The 27,997-nt window shown below is 42.6% G+C and overlaps 1 protein-coding gene across 1 annotated transcript in view; it reads right to left on the bottom strand.

The window, feature by feature from the left end:
• The window catches only part of ABI3BP (ABI family member 3 binding protein), a 249,584-nt gene that overhangs the window by 27,742 nt on the left and 193,845 nt on the right, over positions 1-27,997 (bottom strand). Inside the window, exons 33-41 of the mRNA XM_054974771.1 lie at positions 26,092-26,166; positions 25,597-25,671; positions 24,610-24,684; positions 24,084-24,137; positions 19,674-19,739; positions 18,415-18,474; positions 12,492-12,599; positions 2,304-2,414; positions 241-372 (exon numbers count right to left, since the gene is read on the bottom strand). Of these exons, the coding sequence (XP_054830746.1) occupies positions 241-372; positions 2,304-2,414; positions 12,492-12,599; positions 18,415-18,474; positions 19,674-19,739; positions 24,084-24,137; positions 24,610-24,684; positions 25,597-25,671; positions 26,092-26,166 (756 nt within the window). The remainder of the gene's footprint in view (positions 1-240; positions 373-2,303; positions 2,415-12,491; positions 12,600-18,414; positions 18,475-19,673; positions 19,740-24,083; positions 24,138-24,609; positions 24,685-25,596; positions 25,672-26,091; positions 26,167-27,997) is intronic.

The raw sequence follows: 27,997 nt of genomic DNA, 5'->3' as shown, positions 1-27,997 counted from the left end.
TGTTCACTCTGTCCTCTTCTATAAATTAAGGTCTCCCTCTGAATAGCCATTGTCATGGGATGGGATTCTGAAGACTGGTGCAAGTTGAGTAAGCAACAACAGCTCTGCTGATACTTCAAATGGTGTGACGTCACCGGTACAGCCATTGGCACTACTGGAAACTTAAACTATGGATTGGACTGACAGTTTTAAACCATCAAAAACAGGTAAAAACTCTGAATATGTCACTAAAATTCTTACTGTAATCTGGAGAAGAAGAAGCAGTAGGAGGCTTTTTTGATGAGCCTGTTCTCACAAGAATTGTTGGTCTCATCGGTTTTGCCACAGAAGATGCGGTGGCAGGTGGGACTCCCCGTGGCATCAAAATATTTCCTGCTTGGGGAAAAAAATGAATCTGAAGTTTCGAGTTGGAAATAATGTAGCTTTGATTCTAACTAAAATGTTCCATAGCTCATAGAAGAGCTTCAGTTTCTTAAGAACCTCCTTGGACTAATTCTAGAAACTATGGGCATTCTCAGATGAGCATTAATTATCCAGTAGTGGTTAAGGAAGAATTTACTTAAGAATCTTTATGTATCTCACTTGTATGCTACTTTCTAGTTTCTTCTTGGTTTACTTTGGCATAAGCCAAAGAATGAAAGTTTTACACACAAATGCATGAAAGTTTTACACACAAATGCCCTGATTCACTTGTAGACATCAGCAGACTTTTGCACTTCCTACCGCTTGCTGCATCAGGAACTGCAAGCATCCAAACATGCGTTGGAATGTTTATTTCAGTGTGCCTGCAATCTATCTATGGGATGTATATTCTAATATTTATGGGAATACGTATCATTATCCCCATGCCCGTGCAACTAGTCATTAAAATACCTTTTTAAAAAGCACATCTAAAGCTATATTGGGGCAAGAAAGAAATCTATTTTCCTTTTTAAATATAATTTCACATTCTGTTAATTTGCACCCATCAAATAGGGGAGATAAACCATAAGCAACTATAACTCGTAACACAAAGCCTCAAGGAAAGGTTGAAAGGTACTTATCTGTATACAAACATTATTCTTTTAGCAAATCTGAATAAAGTTAAATTGTTATTTGATGCTATAGGTACCTTTCTGCATAGTAAAAAGAACATACATTGTGTGTATGATGGAGTGATTCTATGACTGTTCTTTCCTGGCCATAAAAATGCAGGAGTTGATGGTAGCTTTATTGACATGTCCAATTACTCTCCTATTAACCCCCTTACAATGAATTATTATCTTTCTCTGATGCAAAAAAGAAAAAAGGTAACTATGAAAAACAAAAATATAAGGAGAAAGACAAAGCCTCATATATTGAGCCCTGAAATCCTTTTCCTTAAGAGAAACAAAAACTTATGCTCTCTCTCCCTTCTCACCTCTAAATATTCACTATAGCTTTTGCTCTGCATGTAAATTGATTTTTGCATTTAGAAAAAGAGAAAGTAGATCTACAAAAATCACATCAGCAATTTTATTGATTAAATATATGAAATAAAATCCAAAGAAAAATAGTTCTGAAAATATTTTGGTAAATTTTAGTATTTTAATACAAGTTCTGTGGAACAGCCATTATCCAAGCTTCCTTCATTAGCCAAGGCTACCTCAAGAACCTTTCTTTTAATTTAAAAATGTAAGCTATAAATAGTTTAAATAAATAATTGAATGCTAAACAATGTAGAAACCAATTCTCTATTATGACATTCCACTGCTTACTGTACTGTAACTATGAAAGAGAAGTTCTCCCTCCCATACAGAGAAAGAGAGCCCAGCTATTTTGAACATCATCACGGAGAAGTGACTCCTTTGCAGGCTGATGTGCATATCTTGGGTGCCCAAGAATGAAAAGGTAACAGCTGGGATCCTGTGGTTCTGATGTAGTATATGCGGACCATTCCTTTTTCCTTGTCTGCATTCCGAGGTCTTAGGACCACAACCATGCTATTGCCTGTGAGCAATTCTTTAAATTTCTTACACTGTTCCCTAGGATATCTACAGTTTACATGGACACGATATAATTTTGATTGTCTAGATGTTAGAGAGATTTTTTACTATAGTCAAATATTGTAGGTCTATACCGGCCTACAATATTTGTAAAGGCCTATACAGAAGCCTATACAGAAGCCTTTAAAGGCCTATACAGAAGCCTTTAAAAAAATTACAAATGTTCTATTGGATTAAAGTAAGCCTTTGAGCAAACCCAGAGAAACCTCTCTGGATTATGGCCATAAACAAGAAAGGAACAAAAATGTGTTTAAAGTGGTGTTTGAAAAAGTGACATACCTGAACTCCCAGGTTTACCGGTCACAGTGTTTGGAGGCAAAGGTTTTCTTCGCATTGGTGTAGGCTTGGCAGGAGCTAAGGGTGGTCGAGGAGGTTCAGGTGGTGTAGCTACTGTATAATGTTACAAGACACCACTGTTAGCGGAGGAACCGCACACCACGTAATCAGAAAGAGAAAAATGGCTAATAGCTACACTTCTCAAGCAAAATTTTAAGGCATGAGCTTCAGCGATAAGAACTGCAAAAAGAACACAAAACACAGACAGGGAAGAGCTGAAAGGAGTTATTTTGAGCGTTGACATTTCCAGCATGAAAATGTGCATGCTTCCAGCATTAGACTAAAACAGCACAGCAAGGCAGCTAAGCCAGTTCACAAAAAAGTTTGCTTCATAGCCTGTTAAGAATAATCATTGTCTTTTTATATCATATTACATTGCTCAAAAATAGAGTATTGTTGGCAGAAGAGATAGATCATTGTTTTCTAAAGAAGTGGTAAAAAAATGAGCACACTGCTCATTGTTTTCTATGGATACAGCATTTAAAACAGCGTTCATTAGAGATCAGGCTCTATAAGAAGGCACACAAATTTCCTGGGAGTTTGCATCCTGGAGTTTGCATGCAGTGCTTTTGTACTGGGGAGCTGAGCTTGGAAGTTCCATGAGGGAGGTTGAGGGGAAGCAAGAGAGAACCCCTATAGTCTGAGTTTTGTGAAGAAGGACATACATTAGCCAGGAAGGCAGTGTACTTCATTATCCTTCTAACTTTAGTAATCTGCACAGATTCAGATAAGCACCCTATTTCAACCTTTAAACACATTTAAATAACCTAAGCAGTTATGACGGGCGAAAGCCAGTAGAGGAGTGGAGGCTATCCAGTGTTTTGCAGGGAGTGCTACATGTATGATTATCTGCCCACTGGGCAGACATTGTGGGAGTAAGCTTGAGGCATGGAGCTCTTGGTTCTCAGGGAGCAGGTTCATTCTATTGAGCCTGGGGTTGCCAGCCTGTAGAAGAAGAGGGACAGAGAGAGGTATGTGGACAAGGCCTTCAGGGACCTTGAACAGTTCATCTCCTGAGCTAACAGCTGTTCTGCTGTCATAGTGATTGGGAGTCTCAAGGTTGGAGGATGTCAGGCTGAAGAGGAGGGACACAATCCCTTAGATGCAACCTCTTTCTTGGAAGGCAGATCAACATTCTGTCATTCTGAGGATATGCCTCTGGGTTCAGGAAGGTGGGCTTTGGTAGGGGGGTGATTCAAATATTGGTAGTGGGTGTTTTAATTATTAGAATATAGGCAGTAAGGTCTATGTCGGGCTTTTGGACTGCATGATGAGTTGCCTACCTGGTCCAAAGTTTGTGGACATCACACTTTAGACAGCTTGATAGACAGTGCTGGGGAAGTCAGTGGTCATGACACATGTTGACACTAATGACATTGATGTAGACATGTGGTCCTAGAGGAAAAAATGAGGTCACCAGGCAGCCAGGTAAAGGCTAGGATCTCAAAGGTAGCAATTTTAGAATTGTTACTGGTTCCACGTGTAGGGCCACCTAGATGGGCACTCATTAGGGGTCTCAACACACAGATGAGAAAGTGGTCAAGAAGGAAAGATTTAGATTTGTTAGGCACTGGGGAACTTGCTTGGACAAGCTGAACCTGTTTAAAAGAGAAGGGTATCACTTGAACCCAAAGAGAACCACACTGTAGGCATTTGAAACAAAAAGGTAGCAGAGCAGATTTTGAACTAATCCCAGGGGAAAGCCAATAGGAACTGGGGAGCCCCCAATTCAGGACAACTCAGTTGGGCTGGGGCTGGGGCTGGGGGTTGGGCTGTTTAAAGGGCCCTGCCACTTACAAGCGGCAGGTCTCTTTAAACTGTCAGCTGGTGAGGGGGGACCCCCTCCTTGCCGGCTGCCAGCTGATAGTTTAAAGGGACCTACCGCTTGCAAGCGGCAGGAAAAGTTTAAATGGCCATTTCCCCTGGGGGGCCCTCAGGGCTACTTAAAAATGGGATTTACTATCACTCTCCCAATCAAACTCTTGATACTAATCCCAAGATGAAGATGGAGAAATAAGGGAGTTTATTTTGTTGTGATACTAGGTGACTTCAACCACTCTCATATTGACTGGGTAAATGTGTTGGAGTTATGCTGTAGAAATGAGATTCCAAGACATCATAAATAACTGTGCAGTGGAACAGTTAGTCACAGAACCAACCGAGATGGCAGTGCTCCTGAACATGGCTTTGAAGGGGGCTTAAGACTTGTTGAGAGACAGATATTTTTGCACCAATAGGGAACAATGACCACAGTGCTATTAAGGTCAGCATTTATATCTATGAAAAGTTACTCCTAAAAGTCCAAAATAGTAACACTTGATTTCAAAAGCGGGAACTTGACAAAAATGAGAGGACTAATTAGAAGGAAGCTGAAAGGAAGCACAAAAGAGTCAAATCCTTAGAGGATGTTTGGAAGCTATTTAAAACCACACTCATTGAAGCCCAGATAGAATGCATTCCCCAGGTTAGAAAAGGTCTAAAAAGGATGCACATATGGTTAATGACCCAACCAAGGAAGCCATAAATGGCAAAAACACTTCCTTTAAAACTAGAAGTTCTGCCCTAATGAGGTAAGCAGAAGGGGGTAGAGCATCTGGCAAAAGAAGCATTAAATAATTAGGCATGCAAGAAGACAATTTGAGGAGCAGATTGCTAAAAGCATCAAGACAAATAATGACAATTTCTTTAAGTATATCCAGAGTGGCAAACTAGCCAGAGAAGCAGCGGTCCATGACCAAGGATTAAAAGGATGGTTAAAGGAAGATGGGGAGATGACAGAGAAGCTCAAATTCTTTGCATTTATGTTCGTAGTGGAAAGTGTGCAGCCAATGTCAGGCTGCAGCCATTAATTTCAGGAAGGGAGTCTGAAGAATTGAATTAAATCAAGGTGATAAGAGATGAAATTCTAGATCTATGAGGAAATTAAAATAAGCCTCCAGGTCCTGATGGCAACTCAAATGTGAAATTGTTGATCTACTAACCAGTATATGTAATGCCACTACAATCAGCCATGGTACCAGAAGATTGGAGAACAGCAATTTAGACCATTTTCCTAAAAAGGGTCCAGAGGGGAACCAGGAAATTATAGGCCAGTTAGCCTAATGTCTTAGGCAAATTAGTAAAAAATGTAATCAAAGACAGAATTATTAGGCACATAAAGGAACAAAGCTTGCTGAGGGGAAATCTGCAAGGCTTCTGCAAAGCGAGTTCCTGTCTCACCAGCATTTTGGAGTTCTTAGAGAAAAATGAACCGACGTGTAGATAACAGTGACCTGGTAGACATTTTATACTTAAGTACAGCTTAACTTAACTTGACAAGGTACCTCACCAAAGACTCCTGAGTAGGTTTAGCAAGACAAGAGGTTGGGTACTCTTATGGATTAAAAATGGGTTAAATGACCAGACGTGAAGAGGAGGAATAAATGGACATTCTTGCAATGGAGGGAAGTAAGCAGCGGGGTCCCATAAGAATTGGTACTGAGGGTGGTGCTATTTAATTTGTTCATTAATGATTTGGAAATGGAGGTGAGCGGTGAAATGGCCAAGTTTTCAGCTGACTGAAAATTACTCAGCATGATGAAAACCAAGGGTGACTAAAGGGCTCCAGGAAGACCTCCACAATGTGGCAAAGGAAATTCACTGTAGGTAAGTAGAAGGCAATGCACATTGGAACAAACTTCCCCAGATTTAAGGACATGCTAATGGGGTCTGAACTTGCTGAGACTGAGAGGGAAAGAGACCTTGGGGTTGTAGTTGCCAGCTCAGTGGAAGTGTCAACCTAGTGTGCCACAACAGTGAAAAAGGTAACTCTTTTATTAGGAAAGGGACTGAAAATAAAATAGCCAATATTATAATGCTCCTGTATAGATCTATGTGAACTCATTTGGAATACTGTGTGCACTTCCAGTCAATGTATCACAAAAAGGACATTGCAGTACAGAACAGGACAAGCAAGGTGATTAGGAGGTTGAGGCACCGTACCTATGGTGAATGTCTGAATGTATTGGGACTTAGCAGTTTAAAAAACAGATGATTAAGGAGGGTACATGACAGCTCATAAAATTGTGCATGAGAACTTTTTCTCTCCAAATACTTGAATTCAAGGGCACGTGATTAATCTTATGGGCAGTAGATTCAGTACAGACAAAAAGAAGTATTTCTTTATTCAATGAGTGATTAAAATGTGGAATTTGCTGCCAGAGAATATAGTGAAGGCCACAGGCATCGACAACTTTAAAAGAGTATTGAACAGATTCATAGAGAAGAGGTCTATCAGGGAACATCCACTTTTCAGAGGTAGTAAACCTCTGAACACCAGTGCCAGGAGGCAACATCAGGGGAAGGCCTTGGCCTCTATGCTCTGTTATTGGTCCTTCATAGTAAATGATTGGTGACTGTATGAGACAGGATGCTGGACTAGAAGGACTACTGGTCAAATCCAGCAGGGTTCTTCTTATATTCTTAACAATGTATCAATTACCTATTGATAAAGCTTTTTATGGAGATTAGCACTAGTAACTACAGTCAGATCTTAGGAGCTTGGATTTGACTGAGGAAGCTTCTAGTAGTTTCATGGAAACCACATTTCCCTGCTTGATTCCTCCTGCCCTATATCTGCTGTTACCATGTTCTTTTATCTCCATCTGTCAAGATCATGCACCAATGTAAAATTAACAAATATAACAATGCCTATAGAGGTGCTGCTATGCTTTTAAATGTGGCATAATAAATGTATTACATGTGCATAAGCATGGAAAACAGCAGAAGCAGCCAGGCAGGAGAAACATTGGCAGAAACATGTAGGGGCTGTGAGGCCACTGAAGTTCTGAATCAACCTTGCAAATAGTTTTGGAAGTCTGGAAGAGATCCCAAAGCAGTCAAATTTAGGCCAATAGATTTCCTCCCAAAGGAACATGCCAGGCTACATATATCATGAATCTGCAGCTGGTGGTTGTTTTGGAGGTTTGGATCCCATCCATTGTTCCTAAACCATAAGATGGAATTCCCCCTCAGTCAGGGGCAATTGGCAAGGAAAACATGTAAACAACCTCTGTTTGTCTATCATCAGAAAGACTAAGCAATGTTAGCCAAGTTCCTCTTTGTCTGTTTAAGAAAGACATGAAGACTCATTGTGGATTCTATCAATTTTTTTTCTCAATGTCTTGGGAGGATCACCAAAACAGAATTTGACATAGCAGTAGAGCTGTTTTATAATATTTCTGATTTCTTTGTGTTGTCCTTAATAAATGAAACAACTAAGTATTTTATTTCAGTGCCTTAACTTTGAAATATAAAGGTGCCTGTCCACCAAGTCACATTCCTGCTAGTAGATTATACAAGTGGGGGACTCACAAGGATGTGTGGGGAGCATCTAATTTTTCTATCCTCCACTATTTTCTTTTCCCCTTTCCTGAAAGCTCCACAGCCTCTCCCCTTTTCCTTGTGTCCTTCCTACCTACTTGTCAACTTATCTTTGCCTCTCTGTCGTCAGCTTTCCCTCAGCTTCTGTCCAGAAAAACCATGGAGTTCACCAGTGAGCCAGGTTCAGTTGTGTGATGTCAGCTGCCTGGCCAGGTCCAGTTGCATGGTGGGGAACCCACAAACACTTGTGTAGGGCACGTCATTTCCCCCTGTATCCCCTTCCTCTTTCCCTCCTCCTAGCAACTCCTATATCATCACCTCTCCCTGCATCCTTCTCTACTTCCCACCCACCCAACCTACTCTTTATCTGCCCACAAGGCCCAATGGAGCATAGGATGGCAACTACTGTGGGGACCAATCCACGTGCATCCCTGTGGTGGGTGAGCCCCCCTTCACATGCCCAATTAGCAGCCCAGGAACCCTACAAAAACTCTGGTTGGGCCACCCATGAACCCAGGTAAGTGGGGAGGTGGCCAGAGGCTCTGCCCAGCAGCCCCTTGCCACGGGGACTTACTGCGAGGCAGAAGAGTGGGTGCTCATTGTGGGTGCCCCAGGCCACAAGTACACTGGGGGGATTTGGCAGAAAACAGGGAGCACTTTGCACTCGCTCAAGGGAAGAAGAGTAAAGTCCAGAATGTCTGGCTAACAATAATCGCCCAAGTCCCCCTGCAGGTTATCTGACTCCAGAGTCCTGGCTCAGGAAGGGGTGAGGGAGCACTGACAGGTAAGAAGGGGCTGGGGTGGCGGCTACCCTGGCTCACTGATTTGTGCCAGCTGCCCCCTCTCCTGAACCCCCCCAAATGCCAGCCTCTGCAGGTGAGCCTCACTGGTGGGGGGGAGGGTGGCAGTGCTTGTCTGTCATGGAGGCAGTGGTCAGACAACTGCTCTTGATGCAGCTAGTGGGTGGGGGGCACCAGCTACCCAATCAGGGGCTCTGGTCAGACTCCCTCAGCTGCTGCCCCCCCCCCCCAGAAGAGGAAGAAGTGCCACTGCCGGTTGGTATGACTTGGTTTTTGTAACTTCCTGTTAGTGGTGCATGCTCAGCCCCTCAACTGTCTCCCTCACAGGATCAGACCATTCTGAGGCAGATGAGGAGTGATTTCTTGCTGGAGGGGCATACTTCATCTGCCTGTGGGCTGCACCTGTGCCAATGGAGCTGCCCATGGAACCCTCACAGAATGTGGCAGACTGGGTTGGGGCTTTCATTCTCTGACAGACAGAGCTGCTGGCATCTGATAAGCCAGGCAGGTAACTGCTGCATGTGGGGGAATAGGGGATTGCTGCCAGGAGGTGGGGGATGTGGAGCAACAGCTTGGGATCTCTGGGGCTCCTTCTCCAGGAGGATGGACCACCCTCCGTTTCCCTGTTTGCAGAGGCAGAGATGGATTTGGGAAATCTGGAGTGAAATGCGTGTGGCCAACAGTCCCCAGAGCAGTTTCTCTGGTCCTGCAGGCCGTCAGTCCACTCTGGGGGCATTGCCCCAGAACCAGAGCATGGCTCTTGAGGTCCAACCCACTTTCTTCTCACATCTTTGTGACACAGTGATGGGTTCAAATGGAGCCACCGCAGGTCTGAGGGCGCATGTCCCTCCCATCACCTTCAATGGGCCTTCTGGCCTCTTGCATGGTTTCCAATGGCCATTCCTGTCATTCATTGGAGACCCCCCCCATCTTTGGGACCTGGAGGCTGATCCCAAGTGCTGATCAGGCAAGGGGTGCATCTTCCTTGGAACAGCAGCAGTGGTGGTGTTTGCGAGCAAGCGGGGTTTCCGCTGCAAGCCTGTCCCTTGTTGGGAATGGGGTTGGACTTGTGTGGGTGGGCGAACAACCTGTCTGCACTGTTAGTGTCCCACCCCTCAGGGAGGGCCTCTTCCCTTGGCAGGCATATCTGTTGGGGTGCAACAAGCCTGATCATGGGAGTCTCTCCCTGTGGGGTGGGGGTATGGCAGCTAAGGGCAGGATACATGGCCTGGGACTGGCTATGCCTTCCCCTGCCACTCACGGTGCTGTCAACTGCTGCTGCTCTGCGCTTGATCAATCCTGGCAGTGTTGCCTGGGCAATGATGGCACATTCACCCCTGGCTGCATCTTGCTGGGCTTGGCTGGCTGGCCCAGTTCTCTTGCAAAAGTCCTTAGGAAGCAGACGACTGGTGCTGCATTTATACTGACATGCAGCCACAGGTGCCAGATGGGACTTTAGGATTGCACAGCAAATCCCACTTAGCAGTGTGACTCCCCCCCCCCAAATTGGTCAATTTGAATTTTTTAAATGAATCTGAGAAAAAAATGGAATTTCCCAAAGAAGGTGCCCCAATCCTCTCTTCGTTATGCCCTATGGGGATTATCCGGGGGGGGGGAATGGGGGTAGCATTTTTCAAGCAAAATTCACCAATTTTTCAGGAGACCTACCCCTGACTATTTTCTAAAAACTCCTCAAATTTCATGAAGATTGGACCCTGGGGACCAGTTCTATGGGCCCTTGAACAAACTGAGCTCATCCTAGAGAAAGCCCAACAGAACCAAAGTGAAGCAAGGGGATCAACATCACATCAGAGGATCACCTCTATTCCACTCAAACCAAACTGTAGCAAGGAATCCTGTTGCAACTTATCTCAACAGAAGCAAAATGAAGCAAGGGCATGGAATCACCAAAGAACCAAAATAAAGCATGGGGACCAACTTCATACCAGAGAATCACACCCCTCCAAATGTGGTGAAGTTTGGTTGAAAAACAACCTCCAGTCCACTGGATAGCTCCCCCCGCCCCCGAGTAATTTTCATATAGAAAACAATGGCCAAATTCTGACTATCTGGGTCTTGATTCAGAATACCCAGATTTTACTGAACCAGACAAAATCTGGTATTTTAATCTGAATTCTGAACCAAACTGCACACCCCTAATACCACTTTCTGGTATAGCAGATTCTATATGAGCATATTCCACATGAGCATAAAGTTTATAGACTTTCTTTCCACGCATCCTTTCCATCGTTTATTAGTACAAGATAGCATTCAAAGGATAAAGTATTTTAAAATATCAGTATAACAATGTGGTCATGTATAGCTTCAGATAAATTGTATGGTTACTTGAATTAAATTTCTGTAAAAAGAAATGCCAGAGCAGCACTGAGTAGTAAGGTCCACTGTCAGGACTGCAAATTAATATCATATAAACATCCCTTTAAATAGAAACATGCACAGTCCCAAATAAAAAAGAACAATTAGAATGCCAATCCTATGCACTCTTACCTCAGTCAGAGCCAAACTAGGCGCGATGACCGACATGAGGAGGACACGTGTTGGTTTCTCACAAGTTTCCACGGGAAGTGTAGTGAGAAAGAACCTCTGCCATGTTCTTTTTCTAGGCATCTTGTCTTGTCTGCTTGGCTCCCTCTCTCCCACTGGCGCACTCAGCCCCCTCTGGCTGCCGAGTGCACTTAGGGGAGCAAGGGGAGTATGCTCCCTCTTGCTGCTGCCAGCTTGCTCAGCTCCCTCTCACCACGGGTGGCGGTGTGCTTGGCTCCCGACTAGATGCCTAGAGAAAGAACCTCTGCCAGGGAGAAGAGGGATTCTCTCTCTCTCTTCTCCCTAACAGAGGGTTTTTCTCATTACATTCCCCATGGAAACTTGTGAGAAACCAACATGTGTCCTCCTTGTTTCAGGATTCTCATCGTGTTCAGCTCTCAGTCTCACTAAACCTCAAGAGTCTGACTTGCAATTGAACAAAACTTGGGAGTGGGCTAATTTATTCAGTAAAAATTTCTACTAGAATACGAAGACTTGGATCCCATGAATGAGTTTTGTCTGAACAAGATAGTCTGTCACAGAGAGTGCTTCTTCTTGCGCTAGCACTTCCATTTGCACAAGATCAGCGGTTTTCAATGAATCCTTGCCCAAATGGAAACATTAGTGCAAGAGGATCCAAGTCATTGAACCTACATTTTGGAAGTGCTTCAGTGTGTGATATAATGAATGCAACAACAGTGACACTTTAGACTTTGTTGTCTTTTAATATGGCAGGGGCAGGGCTTTTTTTTCTGGGAAAAGAGGTGGTGGAACTCAGAACCACACAATGACATCACTTTGGGTCAGCTGGAACAAGGGGGGAGTTTTTTAAAGTTTAAATTGCCCTCGGCGAAAATGGTCACATGGTCGGTGGCCCTGCCCCCTGATCTCCAGACAGAGGAGAGTTTAGATTGCCCTCCGCGCCCGTGGTGTGGAGGGCAATCTAAACTCTCCTCTGTCTGGAGATCAGGGGGCGGGGCCACCGACCATGTGACCAGTTTCAAGAGGTGCTGGAACTCCGTTCCACTGCGTTCCTGCTGAAAAAAAGCCCTGGGCAGGGGATATACAAGTCTAGCATGTTAATCTGCCTTGTGCTCTGTCCATATAAGAACATGATGAAATTTGTATGCATGTTCCTTCTGAGAAAGAGGTTGCCAGGGAAACAGATAATATCAATTTGTGCTTATTTAGCTTTTTAGCCTACCTCATCCTGAAAGTTCAGTGGAGTTAGTCATGGTTCAAATGCTCCTCAGCATTGCCATTTTGTGGCATACCCTTTGCACCCATTGAATGCATTCTCTACTAGTGCCACAGTTTTAATGGGTCTCAAAATTTGGTTTAAATTTAAAATGGTTTCCAAAAAAAGAAAGAAAAGGAAATCACGAACAAAAATGTAATTTTATGCTTAATCAGAAACCAATCTTACCGGAGTCTGTTTTTTTCTTTGCAACCGTAGAATCTGCTGGTAAGTCAGTTCTTGTACTAGAGCTTGTACTAAAAAGCCTGGTAATATCCTGATCTGTTAATATGTCATCTGTGAAATAAGAAAGAGTAAATTATCTGCATAGGAGCATTGTAGTGAATGTGTCAGTCTATGGAAAACAGGATTCGTTGAAGCTGACTCACCCCTTGCAGCAAGAAATCCAAGCTCTCTTGAGTCAAGGTTTTTTATTGAGAAATCATAACTAAAGTGTATATATGTCCATAGGTTACACAGAAGCAATTAAAAGCGTCTGGCTGTACACAGAACTCTTGTTGAGAATGATGTATGGAATGCTTGCTACAGAGTTCCAGTCCCTCCCTGTAAGCCCCCCACCCTCAGTGCCCAACCAGCTGGGCATAGTCAGTGGGAGAGTTGGACCGAACCGTCCCAAGACTGCTGTGGTGAGTCATCCGAGATAAGAGTGCTGCCTTCCCAGGCGCGCGCGCGTGCACGCACGCACGCACACACAGGGGAATGATTGCAAAGTGTTCAAAGATGGAGGGACTGTGGGCAACAGACCTGACAGAATGTGTGATTAGGGAGAAAGGTAGGGTATAAATGAAGCAGGCAAGCAAACAAACCAACACAAACCGAGTTGATTAGCCCAACAGAAACAGACTTGGGGATATGAACAAAGTTCTAAAGGATGAGTATTGGGACCTGTGCTATTTCATTTCTTCATATATATTTTAGAATTTTGGAATTGGGGGTGAGCAGTGAGGTAGGCAAGATTGCAGATGATACCAGATTATTCAGGATGGTGAAAACCAAGATGGATTGTAAAGCACTCCAGAAGGATCGCTCTAAATTGGGTGAGTGGCAACAGCATGGCAAATTAAATTCAATGCAAGTAAATGTAAGGTTATGTACACTGAGGTAAAAACCTTAATTTCAAATATATGCCAATGTGATTTGAACTGGCTGAGACTGAGATGGAAAGAGATTTGGGAGTTGTAGTGGATAGCATGATAAAAATGTTAACTTAGTATGTAGAAATGGTGAAAAGGGCATGCTGTGGATTATTAGGAAATGGACAGAAAATAAAATGGCCAATATTTTGTGGCCTCATTTGGTCACCGTATCTCAAAAAGATATTACAGAGTTGGGAAAAAGTACAGAAAAGGATAGCCAAAATTATTAAGGTCAGAGCACTTTTCCTATGAAGAAAGGACAGTCAGACCTTGTCACTAAGGAGGGACATGATATATTTTCCTCTGTATTGAACAATAATGATACATCTCAGTCTTTCAGCTTAACTTGCATTTCCTAGTTTTTCAGCCTGTGGTTGATGCTTGAACCTTAGCTCAATATAAAATTGATTTGTGTCATTATATTATTACATTTTCTTCTGCTCTTCAAACAAAAAAATACCACAAGACATGAAATAAAACTCTTTATTATATTCACAGGTATTCGCTTGGTTCCTATTATCCTATAATAACTAGAGATGGGCACAAACTTAAATACGAACCAAAAAAACCCACGAGCCAGCCCGGTTCAGGGTTTGCGAACCAGAGTTCGTGGAAGCTCATTTCCATGAACTTCCATGAACTGGACTACTGGTTCGTTTGGTTCGTATTAAAGGGCCAGTTTAAATGGCCATTTCCCTGGGGGAAACTTTTCCTGTCACTTGCAAGCAGCAAATCCCTTTAAACTATCAGCTTGCAGGCGGCAGGGAGGGATCCCCCCCCCTCGTTGACTGCCAGCTGATAGTTTAAAGGGACCTGCTGCTTGCAAGTGGCAGGGCCCTTTAAACGGCCCAACCCCACCCCCAGCCCCAACCCTCACCCCCCAGCCCCAGCTCCTCACTCCCCTCTCAAGCTCCAGCCACAGCCCCCCACTTACCTTCCAGCTGATGCTGGGGTGGTGGAGGCCTCCTCTGCTGCCCTGCAGGCCCGCGTGGCAGCAGAGGAAGCCGAAAACGGCCATCCCGCCCCTCAAATGGCAGCTGCGGCTGCCATTTGAAGCGCAAGAGGGCCCCTTTCCTCCTCCTCCGCTGCCCTGCAGGTGCGCAGATCAGCAGAGGAAGCTGAAAATGGCTTTTCCGCCCCTCAAATGGCAGCCATTTGAAGAGCAGAAAGGGATTTTTGGCCTTCTCCTCTGCTGCGCAGGCAGCAAAGGATGCCTCCACCACCCCAGCATCAGAGGGAAGGTAAGTGGGGGGCTGGGGCTGAGGCTGGGGCTGGGGGGGCTGGGGGTTGGGCTGTTTAAAGGACCCTACTGCTTGCAAGTGGCAAGTCCCTTGAAACTATCAACTGGCAGTCAGCGAGGGGGGGGATCCCCCCTGCCGCCTGCCAGCGGATAGTTTAAAGGGTCCTGCCCTTTGCAAGTGGCAGAAAAGGGCCCTTTAAACTCCACAAACCACAAACTGGTTCATAACTGGGCCAGTTCCATGCCAGTTTGTGGAAACTCCATGAACCCTGAACCCCATGGTTCGGTTTTTTTCTGGTTCATGCCCATGTCTAATAATAACTTCATTGCTTCCAAGTGGTCCAACTCTTTGATGCCTTGACCAGCATTAATAGTTTTGTTTTATGGTAAATTGGATTTCTTGCCTGTGAAATGTTTTATGGTAAAATTTCCTTTGAATTGGCAAGGATTATTATGGAAGCATCACACACACGCACACAAAATATATAAAAGTCACCAGCCAAATTACAAAGCAGAAACAGTTTTGAAATTTCAGAGACTGGAATTATTTATTCAGCACAATTTGGAAGGTTAAAAAAAATCCAAGCAGCCTGACCTATTTATTCATTTTGTTTATAACAGTTCTCAATATTTTTATCTTTGTTTATCAGTTCTATAAATGAATACAACAATCTTTTATTCTTTCTTCACAATCTTGGCTAATTTTTCATTTTTTACACATTAAACTGACCAGATACTAGTTTCAGATTCAATTGATGGCCAAATTGAAACCAAACCTAAACACACTTAGGTGGAGTCAATTACCATAATTCTAATGACATTTACTTTCAGAAAAACATGTTTAGAACCTGCGTGTCTTTATTGACATGTGTATATGTTAACAGATAAGTTAATATAGCTTGAGGATGCAGACAAGTTGCCTGGAGTCCTCGATGGTTAACTACATCAAGCCGGAGGGGATGCCCGCCTGGGTCCTCAGTCAGTGGGGTGTGCCCAACTGACTTGAAGGAGGAGGTCATGACTCATGAGGCTGTCTCTAAGAAGCCCACCATGGAGCTCAATAGCTATTGGCTGGTGGCAAATTGCCCACCTGAACCAGGTGCTCAGTCATCAGGTGGTCATGATACTTCAAGCTGTCTTGAATTCAAATGAGAATATGGACTCATTTAAATCTATTTCTGATTGCTTCTTGGCCCTGTGCTTTAATGTCCCACAACATTCCAGCTTGCCACCCATACTGTTCAACACCGACATGTAACTTCTGGGAAACGCTGCTCACTGAGTCAAGAGTGAGGTGTTTTCAGCATGCAGCTGACACTCAGCATTATTTTTCTTTTTTCTTTTAATTAAATGAGCCAATGGATCTTTTAAACTGGTTTTGGAGGTAGATATGTGCTGGATGACTGCCAAGCAAGTGAAGTTTAGTCCAGGCAAAAATGAGATGCTGTCAGTCAATAATCTTTCTTGAGCTTAAACAGGCCCCTGCTTTGGACAAGGTCGCACTACCCTAAAGGAGCAGCTTAGAGATGCTATTAAACCTTCACTATCAGTAGAGGCTCTAATCTTTGCTGTGGCGTAGTGCCTGGGGCTGCACTCAGCTTCATTTGGTTTACCATCTGTGGCTTTTCTTTGAGAGGGAGGGAGGATCTGGCCACAAGTATGCATACATTGATCACACCCAGATTGGACTATTTCATCGTATCTTAGAAGACTATTTGGAAGTTTCAGTTGATTTATCACATTGATATCCTATCCAAGGAGCTCAGACATCCCTGTGAAGTAAGTTAGGCTGAGAAACAGTGCCTGGCCCAAATTCACACAAGGAGCTTCACGGCTGAGGGGATGTGAACCCGGGTCTTCCTAATCTGGCATTCTAACTACTATGACCACACTCATTTCGCTGATGGCACTAATGATCAGTATCATATGTCACCATCCACAGAACTGCACGGATTGCCTATAGTCAATTTGCTTCTGGGCACAGTTTATAATATGACAATAAGGCTTTCAGGAGATCTGGGTTGTGCATTGCATTGTGTGTGTGCATATGCTGTACTTTTATGATGATTATATAATGATACATTTTTGCTTTTGCTTTGATTGTTCTTGCTGATTATTTACTGTTTTAATTGATGGTTTTATATGGATACTACATTGGAAACTGTTGGTAGAGCTGCAGAGCATAATTTTTTTTAAATTAAACAATCAGTTAACTGCAGAAGCGACTTTAATCACCATGGCTGTGATAAAACAGCGAATATAAGAGGCAGTGAGGTCTGATTCAGACCTGTTTTTCTTCAATTTATGAAAACTCACTGCTCATGGAGACTCAATCACCCTATACCTAGGAAGTTTGTGATGGCACAGCATGCTGGCAGCTTCTGCTTCTACAGACTGAATCACACATTCATTATTAGTTGGCAGCTGCAAGCTTTACAAGTTGGAAAGTTACAGTGAAATCCTAAATGGAGTTATTCCTGTGTAAGTCCATTGATTTCAATGGGCTTAGACTGGAGTAACTCCGCTTAAGATTTCACTGTTAATGTCTTTAGCCCCTACACATTTTAGTCCTTTAAATAAATGTTATCTAGAATTCTTTCAGAAAATAATCCACAAATTAAGTTTAAATAGTTTAATGAAAAATGTAATGCAGTAAAGAGTACACATATAGGTTAAATTTTACCTCCCTTACTGTAGGTGACACAATAAGATCTGGGTCCAATAGCACCTTAAAGACGTAGTATCCAGAGTAATGAACATGTGGAGGGGGGTGAGTGGGGTCTAACCACTAACCCTGCTCTCTTACTTTTATTCATTCACCATTCTTTCTGCCCAGATCTCTACTCTATGCATCTTCATACATTCTGTGTTTCAGATCTGTATCCTGTGATAGTTCCCAAAATTCAGGCTATGGGTTATCTGTTCCTAGGGACATATATGAAGTTTTCTTATACTGAGTCATATACTCATCTAGTCCAGTACTGTCTAATGTAATTAGCATTAACTGTCCAGGGTTTCAGACCAAAAAGTCTCTCTCTGCACATGCTGCCTGAGATCTTGGAACTGGAGGTGCTGAACACTGGATCTGTGTCCTACCAGTAAGCCGTGAGTCCTTTGATTTTGTGTAGAAGAAGTGACTGAAGACAGCAGGCCTGATCCCACTTCCCCCTCTACATGGCAATTTGACTGCACACAATCAATGCAAAGCTCAGTACTCATGGAGTAGTATTATGTCATTGACTACTATATGAAATAACAGAGGCTTCTATAAAAGTGTGTGAGACAGAATATGAGTACCTTCTTGAACATTCTTTATACGTGACACAAAATGCCATAGTAAGATCATAGATTTCCTACCTCCAGATCCTAAGTTTATTTATGTGGAAGCAATACCCAATAATCAGTTCCTTTCAAGTTTATATTAAAAAGTGAATATAATGTTCTACTAATTGAGACAATGCAGTCAAGCATTAATTCTTATCTGTAAAACCAGTAATTCCTACTATTCATTTGATTAAAAATAGCTTATCCTATAACCAAGGCAAGGGTATAATTACACACAATCAAAACACCAAACACATTTGAATACGCAACAAATAATAAACAAGAAAGCCTAGTAAAAATCCAACTATTATAGAATGTCTTGCTCTTGCCTGAACACAAAATCATAAGTTTAAGTAGTTAAAAATAAATTCTGTATATATTGATGCCTCACCCCATATCAACCTGCCAGATGTTCTTGTTCTCCCAGGAGCTGGTGTTGTTTTATGTATAACTAAAAAGAAAAGAATATCAAATTGCTAAAGTCATTAAAATCAGAAGAAAGCAATGGTAGAGATTTATTTGGGGTACTGATTATTTTTTAAAACAAACTGAAAGGTTAACGCTGAGATCAAGCATTGTGGAAGTGGCCTAGGATATTATCTGGACCAACTCAGAAACAGGAAGTTCTTTTTTGTTATAAAAAAAAGAGTACTGGTACTCATATTGGTTAAACCAATTTCCACCATTTCCACCCCCCTCCCCCGCCCTCAGAACTGGGAGAGCTCTCCAGTACTGGTGAGTACCACCACAAAAAAGTTCTGGAAATAGGTAAGGAGAAATTGTGTGACATCATTTTCATTATACATTACACCTTTCGACATGTGAGCCAGTTTGATGTAGTGTTTAAGAGCGGCAAGACTCTAATCTAGAGAGCCAGGTTTGATTCCCCACTCCTCCGCTTGAAGCCAGCTGGATGACCTTGGGTCAGTCATAGCACTCTCGGAGAATTTCTCAGCCCCACTCACCTCAGAGGGTGATTGCTTTGGGAATAATAATAACATACTTTGTAAACTGTTCTGAGTGGGTATTATGTTGTCCTGAAGGATGGTATATAAATCAAATGCTATTATTATTATACTTCAGTGTTTTTCACTGAATTGCATCAAAACAAGAGTAAATGCTCAAGCAACTAATATTACACAAGTGAAAATAAGTAAGTAAGCTCATATCAACATTGGTTCAAATCCCGCTGTAATCTCTGCTGGTGCGGAGAGGAAGCAGCACTTTTAGGGAGGGGTCATGGATCACCAATAGTTGCATTCAGAGGGTCCCAAGACTGATCCCTCAAAACTTCCTTTGCCTCTGACCCTAGAGAGCATCTGGCCGTCAGAGTGGATAAGGATGAGCTAGATGGGCCAATGGTCTAACTCAGGGTGTGGCATGCGTGGCTGAGCAACAGCAGGACAACATGGCTGCTAGAATGACTTCCCAGGGGTTGGGCAAATCGCTCCCTAGCTTCAGTACACACAGACAATGGAAAAAGTACAGTCAGGACTCACGAGTGTTGAGAGACTTTAAAGGAAGCATGTCGGCCAAAGTGAATTAATGCCTCCTTTAGACACCTTAGCTCTCCTAATGATATTAATTATAATCTAGTAATTAAGATATCAAGATAACTTAAAATAATACATGAAAAGACTCGTGTATTACCAGGTCTGGCCTGTGACTTATCCATCATCTTGGGTTTTGCAGTTGTGAGATACACTTTATGCGATGCTGATAGAGAGAAAACAAAAAGACGTTTAATTTCAAAGGATATAAAATTAACATTTTATTAACAATAACCTTTTTCAGAAGGCTCCAGATGTCACGACTGCAGAAGAAACAGGCATGGATCATTTCTAACATAAGCTAGATGATGAGAGTTGAAAAATAATTGATAGAAAAACCATAGTTTCTGCTAACAAAGCAGTTACCCAAAAATCACAACAGTTTCATGACTAAAACATTTCTCTAGACATCATGCCACATACACAAAGCTCAGAGAACCTCAGTGTGATTAGTTCACTTTGGTTATTGCATCAGTGGTGATACTAATTATAGTGCTGACCTGCTCTGCCATGAATTCAGCAGATGGACTTATGCAACCCTGTTATGACCTGTACTTTTTGGGGGGTAGATTTTTCTTTTAATCTTCCCCTTACACCCTCTGGGTAGTTTGCTGCCTCCAGGAGTATATTATTCCAAAATATTTAATTTAAATTTCCCCTTTTATTTAAAGTTCCCCTTTGGTAACGTGTTTAAGCGTCAGGCTCCTTCGTGGTTCTATGTGGCCCTGAGGATATGAATGGGATATAGCAATGACAGCGACACTGGAATATAACAAAACAAAATAAATGTTTATTTTTCAAGAAGCATATTGGTTTCATAAAAGTAGTTCTTAGTTCTTAAAGTTACTTCCTATAAACCCATTCACACAGATCTAAGGCTTCACACACAGTTAGCCTCCTTCACTAGACTCAATAGTTCTCTCACAAATACTTCAAATATAGGCAGCACACAGCTAGCCTCTCTTTCTCTGACTCTCATTCACAGAAATATTAAACCTGCTCAGGCAGCACACAGCTGGCCTCTCTTTCCCTGACTGAGTGTCCTTTCACAAACATGCTCAGTTCAGGTTCCACACAGGTTATATTTCTGTCATAAATACTTCAGTATACTCAGGCAGCACACAACTAGCCTGCTTTCTTCTGACTGAAACCTTTCTCCCTGCACTGTCAGTCTAAACTGCATTCACTCCGCCCACACTCTCAGTCATCAACCAATCATATCACTCACTCATCCCTCTCTCACCCCCACTCTTCACTAGCTCAAACCAAGCATTCAAAGACACATGCACCCATTTACTTGAAATCATTACAAACCCATTCTCTCTTTCTCAGCTGTTCCCCACCAACACAATTTATTTTGACATAATAGAGCAAACAAATGACAGCATCACAACCTGAAGTTTGTCACACAACTTTCTAATATGTAAAAAGGCATCTGATATAACTTGCAGTAGGCATTTAGGTAAGATTCCAAATGGAATTCAACTGGATCAAAACCTTTCCCAGTCAACAAGCAATCTTTATCTCAATCCAAGTATCTGCGCAATGGTTTGGTTGCTTCTGAAAATCACTTCCACACAGTCAGGGCATCACATGGCTGACAAAACTTCTGAACTTTCTTTGCTCATGGATTTGCTACAGGATCACACAATAAGTACTTGAGCAAGAACTGCATTTCCATGGAAGTTGGGCTACTGGTGTAAATACTATGTGATCTGACATGGATTAAAATTATTCTGTAGCCCCATAGAGCCTCTACGACACAAAAACGTGATTTCCATCAAGTCTAAAGGACTTTCTGATTCAGAAAAAACCAATCAACAGCTACAAGAACAAAGCCTACTAAAGATAAAATGTCCTGTTTCCCATTAGCGTTGCCTGGTCTCCTTACCCTCCTGGCGGGGCAGGGGCAGACCTGGCACTTACTGGGGGGTGTTTTCTTGCCTGTGTGTTTTGCATATGTGCTCTCCCAGCAGGCCAGTTGGGGTCCCTGTGAAGAGCAGGAGCATGCCCACCAATGGGCATGATGATGTCACTTAAGAAAGTGACATTGTCGTGGTCGGTGTGTGTGTGCCTGCCACAAGCTGGCCCAGGAGACTTTTTTGCCTACTGGGCTTGTTCCCTGAGCCTTTCCCCCCACCAATCAGGTAAGTGGCCGTGGGGGGGGGGGCAAAATTGAGAACCCGAACCCGAACCTGGCAGCCCTACTTTGCACACATCAGATAGCATGACTGTTGCTCCCACACCACTAACCAGATGAGCACATTAGGTGAAAGTGAAGGGAAAATCATGCTCTGCTTCCACTCTTTCACTTTGCCACCTCTAAATGTTGTAACTAGAGGTGGGCACGATCCAAAAAAAATACCGATCAAGCTGTTCGTGGATCCGCGCTGGCGACGACCCCAGATCACCGATCCACACCGAACAAGTCCTGTTTCCAATCTGGGATTGGGGATCGGGGAGGCGACGAGCCGCCTCCCCTCAGGGAGGGGATGTTCTCTCTCTCTCTCTCTCACTCACTCACACACACACACACACACACACACACACACACTTAGAGCAGGGGGGGGAGTTTTTAACCCGGCGACGAGCTGCCTCCCCTCAGGGAGGGGACGTTTTCACACACACTCACGCAGTTAGAGCAGAGGGGGGGAAGTTTTTAACTCGTCCCTGCCTCTCCAAATAGAGAGAGAGAGAGAGAGACCCCATCAACATGTTTCAGCCAGCTTTTACAAAAATAGAAGGCTTAGAATCCTCCATTCCTCCCCACCCAGTTTTAAAAGTTTTAAAAGCAAGCAGCCAGTCTTCCAAAAGCATATTTTAAACAAGAAGAAAGTAAAACCAGGATCCACACGGATCCTATGGTTTTTTAAATAGGAAAAACACAAATGAAACATCAAATCACATATCACAGCCAGGTCCACAGACTGAAATATAAAAAACACAGATCCAAAAATATTTGGCGCTGCCACGGTGAAAAAACATGAATCTGAGACATGGATCCTCATGAATTCATATGATTTTTATATTGAAACAAAACAAAAAGGCTGTCATATTTTTTGTCATAAAATATGACAAAAAGGCTGTCATATTTTAGATCTTTTGGTCCTGTTTGTGGCATCGGACATGATCTGGGACAGTATACTGGATTTTTGGTGGCCCCATGTAAAAATCAAGAGGATCCATGAGGATCTGTGCTTTTGAACCATGTTTTTGTGCCGTGGCACTGCCACAAAGTGGTGGATGAATGATTTTTTTGGTCCCATTTGTGGCAATGGACATGATCTGGGATTGTATGGTGGATTTTGGGTGGTGTCATGTAAAAACCTAGAGGATCCATGCGGATCCGTGCTTTTAAACCGTATTTTTGCGCCGTGGCGGTTCCATGAAGTAGTGGATGGCTGAATTTTTTGGTCCCATTTGTGGCAACAGACATGGTCTGTGATTGTGTGGTGGATTTTGGGTAGCCCCACTTAAAATCAAGAGGATCCATGTGGATCCGTGCTTTTTAAGCATGTTTTTGTGCCATGGCAGCACCACGGATTAGTGGATGCATGATTGTTTTGTTGCTGTCTGTAGACTAGGACATGATCTATAATATGACAGCCTTTTTGTTTTGTTTTGTTTCAATATAAAAATCATATGAATTCATGAGGATCCGTTTAAAAGCATCTGGATCCAGCTTTTACCCACTCCCTTTTAAACACACACACACAGCCGTGAATGAGGTTTTCCCACAAAATACAGTGTTTTAAAAGCAGGTTAAAAACAGAGAGTGACAGACAGAAAAACAGCCATTCCTCCTACAAAGCCCCGTTTTTTTAAAAAGCAAAAAACATTTGGAGTGCCTGTGGCTACAGAACACCCCCTTCCCCCTCCCTCCCCTCTCTTCTCACAAATGGTGATGCGATGCCAGCTGCTTCGTGGTTGGAAGGAAGCCCTGCTGATCAAGGAAAGCTGGGCTTCCATTTGTATTTCCAGGGCGACAGATGGAGGGCAAACACAGCTCAGGCATTCCCCTGGCTCCATTGCCAGGGGAATTGATTCCTGGCGCCTGAGTGTCTGCAATCCCGAACGGAAACCGATCGATCCGATCAAGCCCCGCACAAGCAAACCCCCGACAGCTGGATCGGTTGCCGTGGACAGTACCGATTAGCTGGGTCCCGATGGCGCGAACGCCATTATCGGAGTTTTTTTCACATCGTAATGCCAATCGTGCCCATCTCTAGTTGTAACAATTTTGGCATAATTTCAGTTCAGCCATGCACTGTTTCAGCCTGCTAGTTCTCTGGAGCTATATTTACCAGCCTGTGCTATAAACTACTGATTCTATAGCCTTGGTAATATCATTTCTTACCATTTTTAATCCTTTGAGGCCATTGCTCTTAACAACCCCGTTCTTTGAGATGTATGTATCATTAAAGCAAACATGCATGGTTGAAGTTATGAGGCTGCATAACAAACTCAAAATATTGAATTAATTCAAGTGAAACAACAACAGATTCATTACCAGTTCTCAAATGTGGGCTTTCAGTTGTTTCACCACTTGGGAGCTTGAATGGAGCTGAAAACAAAATGTTAGAACCTGTTAAGAGTACACTGTGTTTTCTGTAAAAGGGAATTTAACAACTTCAAAGGAAAAGAAAGACACTTTCAAATTAATTTTGAGGTTACAGTGCTCAGAGATGGAAACCTGGCAGGGGGTGGGGAGGCGTTCATGCTTTCAAGTAATCTTTGAGACCAAGCACAAATTTGGAATTAAGATACAGATACAGACTCAGATACAGAAGCTGAGTGCTGAGGTAATACTTTGATGACCATTCAGGACTTGGGCTGAGCATGAAGTGGGGGTTCCTAATGAAAAAGCAAAGGAAAGATCTGGAAACTATCACAAGCAGAGCACCCTGCGGAATAATGTAAAAGCAAGCAAATTATGAACTTTTAAAAACAACTTCAAAAAATTCAGTAACCAGTAAGATACTTCAATAGATAAAAGATAGATCCAGTCAGTTTTGGGGAGGGGGGAATCAAATTACCCAAAGTGTCTTTGGACCCATTTTGGAGAACATGAATATGAAGGTTAATTGATCCTGGGAATGTTGCCACTGGTGCTATGGGAACAAAAGAGGTGTCGTAATTGAGACCAAGCAGATATGAATGGAGAACAAACAACATCAGAATTTCACAAAAGAAAATTAATTTCCTATTCTTCAACTCCCAGTCTCTTCTACTGTCTTTTCTTTGCATGTATCTTTTGCATTGTGTGTATTCACGTAGAGAGACTTTTGTGGCCTTTAACATGGCAACTGTGCTAGTTGTAGGCTGTATCCACATGGAAATGATGTTCCATGTTGTTTTTATTGCTACTGTGAATGAAGAAGCATTTGCAGGGGCAACAGAGTCCATATAAACAGTGAATTCCTGTCCTACTCAGCCATTTTACAATTTGTTTTCCTCATTCCTTTCTAGGCAATCTGAACAAAAACCACCTGCAGTTCCCCTGTTATATCTCAGTAATGAAAAGGGCTAGTGACTTACTTTTACAAAAACAAAACTGGGAGATTTAGAGGAACTAGTAGGACATGACAATATTATTGAGCTATAGCAATTGCTAGTTTAAAAAAAATCCTTAAAATGTCCTCTGGTGGTACATCAGGCAAAATGGATCCATTTGTTATATTTAAAAGAAAATAGGAATCTTGCTATTTCATGCAATCCATTGCAATTTATTGGCACAGTAAGCTAATACAGCAATGGAAAATTGTGATATAAAATTTCTTTTGGATTCTAGAGGTGAAATATTGGAAATTATTGAAAATAACAGATTCCTATTTTGCTTTTAAAATCCCCTATATCAATATATTCTCTTTTAATCCACTACATATGAAACATCAAAAAGGTGTTTGTAATATACTTAGATGTCATCTGCTATAAACAAAAATATCTCTAAAAGTACTGTCAGATCATTTTCAAAGCCTGCTAAAGTCCTATCTATGCTGAATATGTACAGATAACGCAATTACCAAGTTTAGTCAGGGATATTTCTGGTTTGCCAGATGTTTTGGGTTTAGAAGGAATGAACTGTGTTTCTCTTGAAGCTGGAAAAAAGAGCAGAGTGATTATTGTATTCTTTAGCAATCACAGAGTCATGTCATGTTTAGCTCAAGGAGAGTGCATGCCTTAAAAGCACGAAGTAAAGACAATGATGCCATGTGTTTCTGACAGCTGATAAAAAGACTTGGAAAGTTTTTTTTTTAAAGCAATGATACACAATGACTAATAATGATCAAGTTCTGAATAGAGGAACACCTCAGATTTGAAAGACAGAGATGTCAACAATAGTGTTCCATCTCTGCTTTAGTAAAACCATTTCTAAGGCAGCTATGAGGGATCAGAGTGGGAAAAAAGAGTGTGGAATCGGTGAATGAAATGATAGGATGTCACAACAAAGCAAGTTTAAGGTTTTGATCCAGAAGATTGAATAGAGAATGAATTAACTCCACTAAGGAAATTGTTACCCATAGTTGCTTTTAGTCTTTCAGAAGACATAGTAGGTTTGATTGTAGGCAGTTGTGAGGTTGTTTGATATGCTGCTGTTGGGAGGAAAAATGTAAACATCTTTACATAGCTGAAATAAAGGAAATATAAGCTCAAGTGACTAGGGGAGTGCATAACGGGATTCACAAGTTGATACATGGAAATCGCTGTTTCAAATCATTATCTTGATTTTCTGTTAATAAAAAAGTTAACAAAATTCCAATGCTTGGAATAACAAAACCCCTTCCCTGAAAAAACCCATTGTTTTTTCCAGATTCTAGCATGAGCACATGTTTTGATTGTATTGATTTCCTGGAAATGACATGTCTTCCTTCCTCTCAGAGCCAGAGTACTCCCAGCCAATCCCAAGTTGCAGAGAGCTCCATTTTCCTTCTTGCCTTCTTTGTGGGTTGGAGAAAGAGTTTTCTTTCCCTCTGCAAGTAGAAAGCCTGGGTTTGTTCAGGGGCCCATAGAGTTCAAGCCCTTTGCCCAATCTGCTTGAGACTTGAATTTCTTTGGTGGATAGGCATAAGAAGCTCTGCTGCAACTTTGGTGATATTTGATTGAATAACGACAATTCCACAGCCTCCCCAAGAAAGTCTTCCATAGGGAATAATGGAAAAGCTGCCAATCTCATTCCTTGCTAAGTTAAACAGACCACAATAAGGAAACATGGCAAATTGATAGTTTTCAGCAGAAAAGTTAAAGTTTTTTTATTGTCAGTTAATCACTGTAAGAATAGGAAAATGGAATGAAGGTAGACCAGGGCAGGAGGAAGGCGGATTATTGCCTGTGCCCATTTTGGAGCTCTCTTTCTAGGCTGCCACCATTTTAGAAATCAGTAGAGATAAGTGTGGCTTTGCAGAACAGGACCTGCTTTGGTGGGGTCTGTAAATTCAACACCCATTATTCAATCTGCTTGAAACTCAGGAGGTCTTTAGATTATTTATTTTAATTTATATATATTTATTAGAGGGAGGACTCTGTTCTGTGCAAATTTTATGCCATTATCTTTATATACAGTTGCCCCAGACTCTTGGTATAGCTTTCCCATTGAAAAGAACGGTTCTGAAGGGGGAGGGGGACATGGATTTAATTCCTAAACCAGCAATATTTTACCCAGAAATAAGCAATCACAGTAAAAACATTTCCCCCAAAGTCCTGAACAGAAATTATAATGTAAATTTTCTCAGCGTACACCCCTAGTAGTGATTCTAGAATAGACATGGGCACGAAACAAAAAAAAATTAATGAACCAGCGGATCGTGGTTCGGTGCAGACCATGATCCCGAATTCCCGAAACACAACGAAATCCCCCGTTGCCGATCGTGGTTCGTAGAGGCCAAAGTGGCAAGCAAGAGCTCTGTCCCACTCCACTGCTCGCAGAAAGTGAAACCCAGCCTGGGAGACCATGGCTATTTATAAGCATGGGTCCCATTCAACAACACAGGAGGTCTGTGTTTGGCCGTCAGAGCTGCCTATCAGGGTTTGCGGGGATGAGATTGGAGTGCCCATGGCTATAGAACACCCACTTCCCCCTCTCTCCCCTGGGTGTCTTCTCCCAACTTGTGACTGCTTTGCAGCTCCATGGTTGGAAGGAAGCCCTGCTGATCAAGGAAAGCTGGGCTTCCATTCGGGTTTCCAGGGCAACAGAAGGAGGGCAGACAGAGCTCAGGCATTCCCCTGGCTCCATTGCCAGGGGAATAGATTGTTGGTGCTTGAGTGTCTGGCTTCCCGAACCGCGCCTGAACACAATGAACCAGGCCGGGTCACGATCCGCCGGGTCACGATCGCACGATCGCCATTTTTGTGGGTTTTTGAGGTTCGTGATGCTGTTCGTGCCCATCTCTATTCCAGAATATTAGGATATGACCTCTACAAGGAACA

The sequence above is a fragment of the Eublepharis macularius genome, chromosome 3 (assembly GCF_028583425.1).
Source record: "Eublepharis macularius isolate TG4126 chromosome 3, MPM_Emac_v1.0, whole genome shotgun sequence".
Classification (NCBI taxonomy): Eukaryota; Metazoa; Chordata; class Lepidosauria; order Squamata; family Eublepharidae; genus Eublepharis; species Eublepharis macularius.
This window is presented reverse-complemented; position numbering and strand designations above follow the sequence as displayed.